The sequence below is a fragment of the Eptatretus burgeri genome, chromosome 2 (genome assembly GCF_056783735.1).
Source record: "Eptatretus burgeri isolate ZD-2024b chromosome 2, Ebu_testis_v1, whole genome shotgun sequence".
In the NCBI taxonomy this organism is placed as follows: Eukaryota; Metazoa; Chordata; class Myxini; order Myxiniformes; family Myxinidae; genus Eptatretus; species Eptatretus burgeri.
Genome location: NC_140962.1, coordinates 95,119,972 through 95,134,660, shown reverse-complemented (window position 1 = coordinate 95,134,660; position 14,689 = coordinate 95,119,972). Strand labels below are relative to the sequence as shown.

The 14,689-nt window shown below is 42.9% G+C and overlaps 1 protein-coding gene and 1 long non-coding RNA gene across 4 annotated transcripts in view; one reads left to right on the top strand and one right to left on the bottom strand.

The window, feature by feature from the left end:
• Positions 1-9,040, bottom strand: part of LOC147032604 (uncharacterized) — a 72,522-nt gene extending 63,482 nt beyond the window's left edge. The window contains exons 1-2 of the long non-coding RNA XR_015055247.1: positions 8,248-9,040; positions 7,814-7,910 (exon numbers count right to left, since the gene is read on the bottom strand). This is a non-coding gene — a long non-coding RNA (uncharacterized LOC147032604). The remainder of the gene's footprint in view (positions 1-7,813; positions 7,911-8,247) is intronic.
• The window catches only part of LOC147032603 (uncharacterized), a 33,929-nt gene that overhangs the window by 9,179 nt on the left and 10,061 nt on the right, over positions 1-14,689 (top strand). The window contains exon 1 of one of the 3 annotated variants that reach the window (XM_085870367.1): positions 9,263-9,385. The exons of the other annotated variants lie outside the window; for them this stretch is intronic. Within the exon in view, the coding sequence (XP_085726493.1) occupies positions 9,383-9,385 (3 nt within the window). The 5' untranslated portion in view covers positions 9,263-9,382. Of the gene's footprint in view, positions 1-9,262; positions 9,386-14,689 lie in introns of those variants that run through there. 3 annotated transcript variants of the gene reach the window in all.

The following is a 14,689-nucleotide window of genomic DNA, read 5'->3' as shown; positions in this document are numbered from 1 at the left end:
CATGCATATTGTACAGTGACCAGTCTTTGCCATAAATGCATGTAGCTTTTTCAAAGTTGCCATTGCCCTGTTGGCAGTCTCTCTGAGTGGTCTCCTCCTTGCTTGGTCACCCAGTTTGGAGGGATGGCCTGATCCAGGCAGGGTCTTGGTGGTACCATACACCATCCACTTCTTCATAATTGCTTGACTGTGCTCCAAGGGATATTCAAGGCCTTTGAAATACTTTTATATCCATCCCCTGATCTGTGCCTTTCCACAACTTTATCCTTTTGAAAGCTCCTTGGTTTAGTCCAGCAGTTTGGTGCATATTTTGGGTCAATTGTGCCATTTTGGCAACAAGCATGAAATTTTCACCAATGATCGTCCTTCATCTATTAAAAAAAGATAGAATATGGGGCCATTTGAAAAATCCAATATGGCCACCATTTTCAAGATGGCCGCCACTCTATAAGAATTTTCTTATGAATTGTTGTACTACTTGTGTTTTTCGTCTTACAACCTTGAGTTGTGATGTATTTTATGAGTGAAAATGCACTCAACAATGTAGAATCAATTGACACTTTAAAAATCTTTGATGGCCATCATTTTTCAAAATAGCTGCTATCTATTAATAAACATTTTGATGTATGACATATTCACTTTTTTGTCACAGTAAATTGAAATTGTGTGAAACATATAATTGTGCACACCCATAGGTTATATGCATTCCACTGCATGAGGATGATAAATCACTTTCGCAGTCACTACTGCATAAACACAGGCTGGTACATTTGAGTTCTGCTTTGACACATTTGCAGTGTCCGTGGCATCCATGCATCAGCTTAGAGCCACATTTCATCAACTGCTGAATTGCCTTCAATGCATCTGGGAGCTTTGTCCAAAGAGGTTGCCATGGTTCATTATCTGACCTGGCCCATCCCCATTCAGCAGGAAATGGCAATGTAGGATCTGGTGTAAGGGACTGTCCCAAACAATAATCAGCCTGATATGCTACCCGTTTTGTGTGTTCAACCAGGACTCCATATGTTGGTGGTATAGTCTCGATACTTCGTCCTTTCCTAGTGAACAGGTCTTTGCGAGCTTCATTGACAGTTGTGCAGGTACTCCTTCTGTCATACATGAGTGCAACGAAATGCTCAATCGCTGGCATAATCTCCATCAATCTGTCTTCTGACGGCCTTGAACTCAGTGCAACAAATGCTGATGTAATTTCATCATACACTTTCCATGTTGTCCACGCTGTGTTTTTACCTCTTCCAGCAAAAAAAGAGGTCTGATCATACCCTGTAAAGGCATGGAACGCTATTAGAGACCGTGCCTTTGTTGGACCCAGTTCTTTCACAATGTCATGAACGGGAACATTGCGAAAATTCTTCCCGGTTCCAAATGCAATCAAAATTTCATGGAGTCCCAGATGTTGGAACACGGAGATGGCTATGATCATCACATCCGTGTCTACAGTTCTAATCATGACTGTATTGAATCTCTGCATAGCACATTCTGATGCATGAAGTAAGAGAGGGGTATCTGCTTCTTCATGCGTACATGGTGACAGGTTGTGAATATCGGCATCATAGTTGCCGCGAACACCATGTCCTCGTGTTGAGATGACTTTCTTGCCTCCAGCTTCTAAAGTTATAGACAGTTCAGTGAGGAACCGGAACAACTCTGCCTTATTCTCATCGACTCTGAGGAAGGCATTCCAGTTTCCGGAAATCCTGTTGTTTGGTTCTACATGTCTTTGCACACCTTTCCCTCGTTTGCTTCTGGTTGTTGACTTCAGGCTGTCATGGATATATTCATCCCAGACAATGTCAAGCCATTTGCTCACACCATGCAGTTGTGATGTTAAATATTTCAAGAACACGTTTTCTCCATATTCTTGAAATGTTTTCTAAGCACCCGGTTTCAACAAATTCACAGCAAGAAACATGTCATTGCATCCTCGTGCGGGTGAGCCTGAACTGCACCTTGTGGCTTTGGTGATATTCAGATCATCATCTGCATTTGATTGCCTCTTGAGTACTCGTTGCAGTTTAGTATGATTGAAGCGTTCTTTACAGTTTTTGTGCCACTTCACTTGATTCTCATTGAAGATCTCAGCCAATGGACTGTCTGATGCTAACTTCAATAAAGTTTCTGGTGCCGATATCGATGTGCAGCCAAAGATTCTGAAAACATTCAATGTTTTTGGCCAAAGTTTCGTATCCGATACTAACACCTACATCTGATCGCTTGCTGTTGGCTAGGCATTGAAGCTTTTCTGTTGTCGTTAGCTGACACACAACGCACTTCTCCCAGTCAAACTGGTCCGACGAATCACTTGCCATTCTGCTCACTTTCAACAAGAATATCAATCAAAAAGGCACACGTACACCTCATGAAAGATACAAAACAAAACGTTGATAAGCTCATGAGTCATATCATGTTATGATATTCACATAGAGAATACAGCCAACCCACCATAACTGTTGTACATCCTTTTTGGGTTGTGCAACAAATGACGGCCATCTTAAAAAATGGCAGCCACATTGGATTATTTGTCATGCCAATCTATTTGATAATATTCAGTATTCACTGATTGATCCATCACAGAATGTTTCTCAATCTATGGATGTAAGACAAAGCACACACTTTCTACTATTCTTAATAAAATCCTTATGGAGTGGTGGCCATCTTGAAAATGGCAGCCATATTGGAGTTTTTTTCAAATGGCCCCATATCTAATTTTTTTTCATTTAGTCAAACTCTATAATTCCTGAAAGTTTCATGCTTGTTGCCAAAATGGCACAATTTTTTCACCAAACTGCTGGACTAGTTCTCATTGTTGAGTCTTTGCTGTTGAATGCACTACCCAGCCTGAATGCACTACCCAGTCTTTGCTGTTGAATGCATGGAAACCCATAGGAACAGATTATTTTATTCTGAAATAATCAGAATCACGACAACTTAACACAGGTGGAGGCCAATTAACTTGGTGTGTGATTTTGAAGGTGATTGGTTACACTTGAGCTAATTTACAATTCCTATTATAAAGGGGGGGGGGGGGGTTGACACTTATCCAACCAAGATATTCTTGTTACCCTTGCCAAAAGAGAGGGAATTGCATTTGGGTCCGTTTGTTTGTTTGTCTTTGTTACTTGGCAAAAAGAAATAATAATTTTGACAAGTTCGTTTGTGTTTGTGTGTTTGTTTGTCTGTCCGCTTGCCTCCAGCCCAAACTGCTTAACCTATTGTTAAGTTTCCGGGCGGGAAAATTCTGAAATTTTCAGAGATTAATGTCACTGACCCTGCGACGGTCACACATTGAAGTTTTGTAAAATTCAGTCTGCCGAAAAGGTCTACATAGGCCAAAAGGCCAATTTGAGCCAAATTTTCTAAAATCCTCAAATTTCATCTGATTGACTGGAAATTTGAACAGTGTTTGCATATCAGGTCATTGAATTCAACCACTTATTACTTTTGAGGTTGGCTCTGGTCAAAAGGTCAACATAGGCCATAAGCTCAACCAAAAACAGGCCAAATTTTAAAAATTGTTTCTAAAATTGTCAATTTTCATCCGATTGACTTGAAATCTGAAGACCATTTGCATATCAGGTCAATTAATTCAACCACCTATTAATTTTGAGATCAACATAGGCCAAAAGGCCAATTTGGGCCAAATTTTCTAAAATCCTCAATTTTCATCCGATTGACTTGAAATTTGAAGACCATTTGCGGATGAGGTCGCTGAACTCAAGCATTGGTTAATTTTGAGGTCAACAAAAGGTCAACATACCAAAAGGTCAACATAGGCCATATTTCTAAAATCCTCAATATTCATCCAATTGACTTCAAATTTGAGGAGCATTTGCATGTCAGGTCACCGAATTCAACCACTTATTAATTTTGAGGTAAACATAAGCCAAAAGGTCAAAATAGGCCAAAAGGCCAATTTGGGCCGAATTTCTAAAATCCTCAATTTTTATCTGATTGACTTGAAATTTGAACAGGATTTGCATATCAGGTCAATGAATTCAACCACCTATTATTTTTGTGATCACCATAGGTAAAAAGGTCAACAGAGATCAAAAGATCAGCATAGGCCAAATTTCTAAAATCATCAATTTTATTCCAAATAACTTAAAATATTGAGAGCATTTGCATTTCAGGTCACTGAATTCAACCATCTACTAATTTTGCAGTAAACATAGGCCAAAATGTCGACATAGGGCAATAGGCCAATTTGGGACAATTTTTATAAAATCCTCAATTTTCATCTGTTTGATTTGAAATTTGAACAGGATTTGCATATCAGGTCAACAAATTCAACCACCTATTCATGTTAAGGTAAATATAGGCCAAAAGGCCAATTTGGGCCAAATTTTCGAAATTCTCAATTTACATCCAATTGAGTTGAAATTTGAAAAGGATTTACATTTCAGGTCACTGAATTCAACCACCTATTATTTTTCTGATCACCATCAGCGAAAAGGTCAACATAGACCAAAAGGTCAGCTTAGGCCAGATTTCTAAAATCAGCAATTCTAATCCAATTAACTTGAAATTTGAAGAGCATTTGCATATCAGATCACTGAATTCAACTTCCAATTAATTTTAAGGTCAAAAGCTCAACACAGGCCTGATTCCTAAAATTGATAGATAGGGCCAAAAACGAAATGTGTCACTATATCTCAAAAAGTTGTGGACGAATTATGACAAAACAAGGTGGATGAGTTGGATAGGTAACAAGAACAAGTGGATTGGATTTCGGTTCGGATCCAGCCCATCAGTGGGATACAAAACGTGAACTGTTCCACCTCGCAGAGGTATGCACTCTTTCGAGTGCCATTCAACTTTGTGCTGTTTTGCCAAGTTGTCACTCCATGAGTGATTCTTCATTTGTTTGTTTGTTTGTCTGTACAGAGCTTTCTTGTTTTTCTCCACAACCGCTATTCGGATTGAGACGAAATTTTCACCATTGGTGCAAGTACTTGTGTAGAATGTTTTAAGGATGATTTTGACATTATAGGTCACGTAGTATAGCAGCCATTTTGGAAAAACAGAAAAACTTTGGACCTCTGTATCTCTGAATCCACACCAATGAAAAAATTGAAACTTGGCACACAGCAAGTACTCCTCATGTGGAATAAGTGCGATTTTTAAAAATGACCTCATAATTGCACATGTAGATGCTACATCTCATCAGTATGAAAATTTTTGAAGGTCATCTTGGGTTAAAATGGTCCACAGAAAAAAATATATTGATGTCATTGGTTACGTGACTCGGCACCCATGTTGTTTAAAAAAAAAAAAAACCTTCAAAAATCTTCTTCTCTGAAGTGGCTGTTTAATGCTTTAAATTTAATGCTTAGGAAGTTTTAAATTCAATGTAAAGTTTAATGCTTTGGAAATTTCACATTTTCTTGTGAATGCATTGAGAAGGAGGGAATAAAGTTTTGCTTGCTTAAAGTAAAAAGGTACATCGGCTTAGTTATAAGACTCGTTATTTCTTTAAATTACCAGATTTCACTCCAGATTTCAACACTTGTTTAGTCCAGACGATATCCGATCCTCAAAACCGAAATAATATTTTGATTATATACTGTACTTGAATTATTCCGTGAGAGTACATCATGGAAAATCATATCATATAATGCATGAAATTGCTCCAAGCTCCTAATGTGAATACTATAGCACTTACAAAAGTGATGTATACAGCCATTCATAGGTATGATGATCAGGCATTCGATAATAAGTGAGGAAAGTGAAGTAAAAAAAGTTTATCGTTAAGAAATCGTTGTGGCCTTTGCATATCCAAGTGACTTTGCGGTTCCAAGTCAAGGCATGATTGATCAGGCCACAAAACCTGGTGGCTTCAGACCCCAGCGAGGTTTCCTAGGATACACCTTAAGACCCCATAGAGAGCGTGAATGAGAATGCACCTGATATAGGATATAATTAAATAAGGTCGTTAATTCTCTTCAAAAGGGGTGTTTTAATTAACCCAAACACCCAATTTTCACTCTTGCACTTCCGTGGAGTTTTCTTAGTGTGCATGCAAAGTTTCAGGCTGCGAGGTTTCATGGTCTTGGAGTTATGGAGGAGACACACTCTGACACACACACACACACACACACACACACACACACACACACACACACACACACACACACACACACACACACACACACAGCCATTTATTAGTATAGACTATAGAAGGATAATTACCATCCTTTTCTAAGCACTCCATGCAGTGCTGAACTCACGCTTTGTTGCCACCACTGAAGCCCTCTTTCTAAAGTGTCGTTAATGTGTCGTGGGTGTTGTTGTGCTCACTTATTAAGTGAATACAAAACATCTTCCCCCAAAGCTCGTTTTTCAGGGATATGTGAAATATGTGAAGGGACATGTGAAATAATATATATATATATTTCACTTCAAGTGAAATAAAGCGGAATTATATCCGGTGAATATTGTTGGTGAATTTTCCCTACCGGGACGAAACAAGTGGTGGAAATTGCATTCCACATTCCACGCAGCATTATCACGTAGGAGGACATTGTTCAAAAGAATCATGGATGCTTTTTTGTGCAATGCAAGCCTCAAAAAATCATGCCATTCCACATGGCACTGGTCTTCTTTCACCGTTTTCCCCTACGTGAAACTGTCCTGGAGTTGAGCAAAATTTCAACGTGGTTGTAAATAAAACCTTGAAGCACCAAGATGCTCCCTTTGTTGATGTAGTGTATTTTGGATTGGCCCATTCAATCTGCTGAAAAAGACTCCAGTTTGATCAGCTTACCATTGTATTGTTTGCAGCAATGACTTGGGCCAAGAAAGTGTCACCTTCCGGACAAAAAAAAAAAAAAATACAGAAGATTCTGTTGATCCAGAACAGGTTGGTTCAGGTTGTGCTAATGTGGGAGTATGTACGGCACCCATTTTGCCTTACCTTTCTTTACCCAAGGTCATCAGTGACAATGTCATGCACTGTATATATGTATATTCTCAACCACGTGTAAAGTTATTTTTTACCTCCGCCACCAAAGGTGAAGGAGGTTATGTTTTCACCCTTCTCTGTCTGTTTGCTTGTTTGTTTCTGTCTGTCTGTGTACAGGATACCTCAAAACGTTGTGGACGGATTCGAATGAAATTTGATAGGCAGGTTGGGTATGAAACAAGAATGAACTGATTAGATTTTGGTTAAGATCCGAATCCAGATCTGGTCACGAGAGTTATTTAATTTTTTCAGTGATTCTTCACCATTGAGAGATAGGACACACACATACAAACATTTTAAGGCCATTTTCCCTGCTGGAGCAGAGGTTATCCTTCGGGGTGGGGGGGGGTCCCATGACAATCTTCTATCATGGTTCCCTTTTTGAGGCAATGTTATTGTATGGCCAGATGTCCTTCCTGACGCCAACCCTTTAGTTGCCTCTTATGACATGCAGCGATACGGTGTACCTATCCATTGAGAGATCGGGACAAAAACGATATCTCGCATTACATTTCAAAAATGTATTGACCCCGAAATGTTCTCGTGGATCAGGCATTACATGGCAGAGGTATCTGCTCTACCGAGTGCCCTTGTAGTCATTAAAGTGATTCTTCACCATTGGGAGATAGGGATAAACTAATATATAGCACGATATCTCAAAAAGTTGTGGACGGATTCGGATGAAACTTGGTGGACACGTTGGGTGTGCGACAAGGACGAATTGGTTCGATTTGGTGTGGAGAGGGGAATGGGGTGGGAAAGTTGATTAGAAGAAGAAGAAGAAGATGAACCACTTGAGACATACATCTTGGGCTTTCGAAGCAGTTTTACCGTGGCTCGAGGACACAATCTTGGATGGTTAGCCACTTCGACACAAGACACTCCAATGGCTCATTGTTCCCAGTAATCAGGTCGTCGTTTTGCCAACCTGAGAAGGATGACAGGCTGAGTCAAAACACCCGGTGTTCGTTAAATGACACGACCAAGGCTCAAACTCAGGAGCCTAAGATCTTAAGCCAACTACCTTAACTGTTACGCCACCACCAGGCTCCTGAGGGGAGGAGGAGGGATGGGGAAAAATTGTGCACACACATTGAGGACGAGGTTGGGGTGGGGTTAGGGTTGGGGAAATAATTAAATACTCCACTTTTATGTACTTTGTATAAATTTCACCGAATTCATTGAAAAATAAAAATAAAAAAAAAGTCCGTGCATTTCTGGTCTCCATAACATCACTAACAAGATGGTGTACATCGAATACTTACTCCGTGCATCATTGAGGAGGACTTGGTGCGAGACAACTCTTCGGGCGGCAAATTTGTAACTACAGCTTTCTACACTTCTGAGGTAAATTATGTGAACAAATTTGTAACTACAGCTTTCTACACTTCTGAGGTAAATTATGTGAACAAATTTGTAACTACAGCTTTCTACACTTCTGAGGTAAATTTTGTGAACAAATTTGTAACTACAGCTTTCTACACTTCTGAGGTAAATTTTGTGAACAAATTTGTAACTACAGCTTTCTACACTTCTGACGTAAATTATGTGAACAAATTTGTAACAGCTTTCTACACTTCTGAGGTAAATTTTGTGAACAAATTTGTAACTACAGCTTTCTACACTTCTGACGTAAATTATGTGAACAAATTTGTAACTACAGCTTTCCACACTTCTGACGTAAATTATGTGAACAAATTTGTAACAACAGCTTTCTACACTTCTGAGGTAAATTTTGTGAACAAATTTGTAACTACAGCTTTCTACACTTCTGAGGTAAATTATGGGAACAAATTTGTAACTACAGCTTTCTACACTTCTGAGGTAAATTATGTGAACAAATTTGTAACTACAGCTTTTTACACTTCTGAGGTAAATTATGTGAACAAATTTGTAACAACAGCTTTCTACACTTCTGAGGTAAATTTTGTGAACAAATTTGTAACAACAGCTTTCTACACTTCTGAGGTAAATTATGGGAACAAATTTGTAACTACAGCTTTCTACACTTCTGAGGTAAATTATGTGAACAAATTTGTAACTACAGCTTTCTACACTTCTGAGGTAAATTATGTGAACAAATTATACTTTGAAAAGCCTGCGACAAAGTACCTTCATAAACCTTTAGAAAGAAGCTTCTATTCTCGTTCGAGTGTTTTCATAACGATATCAAGGCTGATAAAGACGCCAGAATAGATCGCTGAAGTATAAATTGGGAGATCGTGAAAACGAAACAAGGACAAATGTGTCCAAGAGCCGCATCCTAAAGGTTTTGTCTTCAACAGAAGAAGAAGAAGAAGAAGAAGAAGAAGAGAATAGGAGAAGAAGAAGAAGACGAAGAAGAAGAAGAACAACGCGAGCTCTCTTCGAGCCAGTGTTCGCAACGCGACGCGGCTAAAAATGGTGCTTCTTCTTCTTCACTTTCTTTCATGAGACGAGCACAATGAAGGCTGAAATGATTTAATTACAATGATTCGAATTTCTAACGAGAAGAAGTGACTGTCTCTGGGCATTCGGCTTTGTTTAATTCACCATGTAAGTTCTGAGGGGGCGTGCAGTCGTCCAAGTAATATGCGTTTTATCAAATGGTTATGTAACATGTGGTAAAGTTTCAATTTCCTCCGTGAAACGGTTTTCGATGTACTCTCACTTGAGCTGCCACTTGGTAACTGCTGGCAGTGATGACGGGGTACCAAGACGTCAACATTTATTTTCATATCAAGTTTTAATTATCAACATTTTATTCTTGTTTTATCACCCTCAAACCCATCATGCTAATTTTGGAGAAAATGCATTGACAAGGAGAAGGGAAGGCAGTTTGAGGGGAAGGGAAGGTAGTTTGAGGGGAAGGGAAGGCAGTTTGAGGGGAAGGGAAGGCAGTTTGAGGGGAAGGGAAGGAAGTTTGAGGGGAAGGGAAGGCAGTTTGAGGGGAAGGGAAGGCAGTTTGAGGGGAAGGGAAGGCAGTGTGAGGGGAAGGGAAGGCAGTTTGAGGGGAAGGCAACGCAGTTTGAGGGGAAGGGAACGCAGTTTGAGGGGAAGAGAAGGCAGTTTGAGGGGAAGGGAAGGCAGTTTGAGGGGAAGGGAAGGCAGTGTGAGGGGAAGGGAAGGCAGTTTGAGGGGAAGGGAAGGCAGTTTGAGGGGAAGGGAAGGTAGTTTGAGGGGAAGGGAAGGTCGTTTGAGGGGAAGGGAAGGTAGTTTGAGGGGAAGGGAAGGGAGTTTGAGGGGAAGGGAAGGGAGTTTGAGGGGAAGGGAAGGTAGTTTGAGGGGAAGGGAAGGTATTTTGAGGGGAAGGGAAGGTAGTTTGAGCATAAGGGAAGGTAGTTTGAGGGGAGGGGAAGGCAAGGGTGATAAAACACGCCCAAACAGCAACATTTTTTTCCGAACTGCTGGGTTCTATATAAAACCGGGTGGGAGCATTTTAAACCCACGCTATGTACATGGCAAATTCAAAACTAAGCTGTCCCTTAACAGAGGGGGAGGTGCGCAGCAACAGAGGGAGAGAGGGAGAGAGGGAGAGAGAGAGAGAGAGAGAGAGGGAGAGAGGGAGAGAGAGAGAGAGAGAGAGAGAGAGAGAGAGAGAGAGAGAGAGAGAGAGAGAGAGAGAGAGAGAGAGAGAGAGAGAGAGAGAGAGAGAGAGAGAGAGAGAGAGGACGGAGAGGGGAGAGAGAGAGAGAGGACGGAGAGGGAGAGAGAGAGAGAGAGGACGGAGAGGGGAGAGAGAGAGAGAGACGGAGAGGGGAGAGAGAGAGAGGACGGAGAGGGGAGAGAGAGAGAGGACGGAGAGGGGAGAGAGAGAGAGGACGGAGAGGGGAGAGAGAGAGAGGAGGGAGAGGGGAGAGAGAGAGAGGAGGGAGAGGGGAGAGAGAGAGAGAGAGAGGACGGAGAGGGGAGAGAGAGAGAGAGAGGACGGAGAGGGGAGAGAGAGAGAGAGGACGGAGAGGGAGAGAGAGAGAGAGGACGGAGAGGGAGAGAGAGAGAGGACGGAGAGGAGAGAGAGAGAGGACGGAGAGGGAGAGAGAGAGAGGACGGAGAGGGGAGAGAGAGAGAGGACGGAGAGGGGGAGAGAGAGAGGACGGAGAGGGAGAGAGAGAGAGGACGGAGAGGGGAGAGAGAGAGAGAGGACGGAGAGGGGAGAGAGAGAGAGAGAGGACGGAGAGGGGAGAGAGAGAGAGAGAGAGGACGGAGAGGGGAGAGAGAGAGAGAGAGGACGGAGAGGGGAGAGAGAGAGAGGGTGCGGAGAGGGGAGAGAGAGAGAGAGAGGACGGAGAGGGGAGAGAGAGAGGACAGAGAGGGGAGAGAGAGAGAGGACAGAGAGAGGACAGACAGAGAGAGAGAGTGAGAGTGAGAGTGAGAGTGAGAGTGAGAGTGAGAGTGAGAGTGAGAGTGAGAGTGAGAGTGAGAGTGAGAGTGAGAGTGAGAGTGAGAGTGAGAGTGAGAGTGAGAGTGAGAGAGAGAGAGAGAGAGAGAGAGAGAGAGAGAGAGAGAGAGAGAGAGAGAGAGAGAGAGAGAGAGAGAGAGAGAGAATCACAAAATACAAAAAAATTATTTAATTACCCCAACCATTGGTACATAAATTCAATGAAACAAAACAAGCTGCAGAAAAATACGAAAATACAATTCAACAAACAGGAAAAAAAAGAAGAGGAGAAAAAGATAAGAGATAGAAAGAAAATAAGAAATCATTAACTTTATACAGTACCCAAAGCACACGACAAGAGTATTTCCAAATGGTACTCGAGAACCCCACAAATTGCTTCGTGACACCAAGTATTGATGAACTCATCAAGTACTGTTCAACAGCTTTAATAGATGTTTGAGGGACAGCAGTTGGCTCTACATGGGATAATGTTCAACGTTGCTCATCATGTCCTCATTGATGGTCGCTGGAGGATGATCCAGAACTGCAGGGTCTACCGGAGTGCTCAGTTCCTCAATACTGACCACAGGCTTGTTGTAGCAACTCTAAAGCTGCACATTAAATCCTGGAGAATGGTACCATCCCAGCCTAGGCTGGATGTTGGCAAGCTCAGGGTTGAGAGAGTAGATGAGGAGTTTGCGAATAGGCTGAGTGGACACTTGGGGGGTCTGGGTGCTTTGGGGGGTCCTGAAGAGTTGTGCAGTGCCTTCAAGACCACCGTCCTTGATGTTGCCGGTGGATGTCTTGGAACTCACCGCAGGACAAAGAAGAATTTTGTCTCTCAAGGGACACTGGATACCATTGACCAGAGTCGCAGGGCCAGGCTGAATGGCAGAGCTGAGCTGTTCAGGGAGCTGAGGCGTAAAACTGTACGTGCACTGAGGGTGGACAAGGAGGCCTATGTGCGAGGAATCTGTGAGGGGGTAGAGCATCACCTGTGGTCAAGTGATTCTCGTCCAGCTTACAAGGGAATTCGCGCATTGCATTCATCCAAGCCCATCCCTCGGAGCACTGCAGTTAGAGCAGAGAGTGGTAGGCTCTTGACAGAGGAGTCTGAAGTGAAGGCCCGCTGGGCTGGTTACTTTGAGCGGTTGTACCAGGCTGATCCCCCAGCTGTCAAGTTGGACGTCAAGGGTGTTACAATCCCTGTTGCTGACCCTCGAATCAACTGTGGTCCACCTTTGCTTGTGGAAACACTGGCTGCGGTGAACTGGTTGAAACGGGGCAAAGCTCCAGGGATCTGTGGCATCCATGCTGAACTTCTCAAGGCTGGTGGAAATGCTGCACTCGTGTCGTTGCATGCAGTTTTGTGCTCTGCCTGGAACACAGGCATCATCCCAACTGATTGGAAGAGGGGCCTTGTTGTTCCTCTCCGGAAAGGGAAGGGTGATCGCCAAGACTGCAACAACAACCGAGGGGTGATGCTGCTCTCAGTGCTGGGCAAGGTATTTGCTCGGATAATTCTTGATAGGGTTCGCCACCATCTGCTTGAGCACCAGCGTCCAGAGCAGTCAGGCATTACACCAAAGAGGTCAACGATTGACCGTATCCTTGCTCTTTGTGTCCTCACCGAACGCAGACGAGAGTTTCGGCAGGGGCTGCTTGCAGCCTATCTTGATCTCTGTAAAGCATTTGATTCAGTGAATCGGGATGTCCTCTGGAGGGTTCTTGGTCTTCATGGGGTGCCACCAAAACTGATCGATCTGATGTCTGAACTCTACTCTGGTACTGAGAGTGCTGTGAGATGTGGTGGTACCATCTCTGACTTATTTCCATTTGTTACTGGAGTTCATCAGGGGTGTGTACTGGCCCCCACACTTTTCAGCACTTGTATGGAATGGATTTTAGGGAGGATGTCGGAGAGATCAAGCTGCGGTGCATCGTTTGGGAATGTCAAGATCTCGGACCTTGATTTTGCAGATGATGCAGTCATCTTTGCAGAGACTTTAGATATCCTTTTGGGGGCCCTCGAGGTGCTGAACGAGGAGTCGGAGCCACTGGGATTACGGGTTTCTTGGGTCAAAACTAAGATCCAGGCTTTCGGTGACATCTTGGATGCTGCTGTCCTGTCTGTGTCTGTTTGTGGTGAGGATGTTGAGGTCGTGGAGAGATTCACTTACCTTGGCAGTGATATTCATGTCTCTGCTGGCTGTGAGTCAGAGGTCAATAGACGTCTGGGTTGGGCCTGGGGAGTCATGGATTCACTGGATCATGGGGTGTGGTGCTGCCGGTACCTGTGCGGGAGGACGAAAGTCCGAGTCTTCAGGTCCTTGGTACTTCCAGTCTTGCTCTATGGATGCGAGACTTGGACTCTGACCAAGGATCTGAGATGGAGACTTAATTCCTTTGGCACCAGGTCTCTTCGGAGAACCCTTGGCTATCGCTGGTCGGATTTTGTGTCCAACGAGCGGTTGCTGAGAGAGACTCGGATGACATTTGTTACCTGTATAGTCTGTGAGCATCAGTTGCGGCTGTATGGACATGTGGCTCGTTTTCCTGACGCTGATCCTGCTCACCAGATTCTCTCAGCGAGGGAGTCTCATGAGTGGAGGAGGCCAGTTGGCCGACCACGTGCCTCGTGGTTGCAGCAGGTTGACCGGCATCTCAAGGAGATGGGGATGGGCCTGGCATCTGCCTGGGGGATGGCCAGACAGAGGCCCCTGGAGTACCGGCAGAAAGTGGACGCAGCGACGCGCTGTTCTGGCACATGCTCCCATACCTGACCTGACCTGTTGATCATCAATTAAAGGCCATCGTTGAACTCAATGCACTATTTAAACACTCATCCATGAGAAATGGCATGCGTCACCGAATTATGTGCCAACGATCCCCTGTGCATTTCCGCCACTGTATTTGATTTCCAACTTCACAAGAAACTTAATGACACACCTCCGTTCAAAGGCATATACGTCTTTATTTTCTTGGCCACGATCTTCTTTACTCATAAAGCTTTGACTGAAAAAAACCTTTTCAATTTCCAAAAAAAAGACCTTGTAAAATTACAATGTGATATGCTACAGGCATGAGCAGAACACAAAACTGTGAAAATTTACAGGAAGGGCTGAAGGCATATATATATATATATATATATATATATATATATATATATATATATATATATATATATATATATATATATATATATATATATATATATATACATACACACGACCTGGCAAAATGTATGTGGACAGCCCTTTTAAGGTGATGCTCAACATTGATAAAGGTAAGGCCTACTCATGGACATGTACGGCCAGGCCCCAGGATACTAACCGAGATATCTCCAGCAC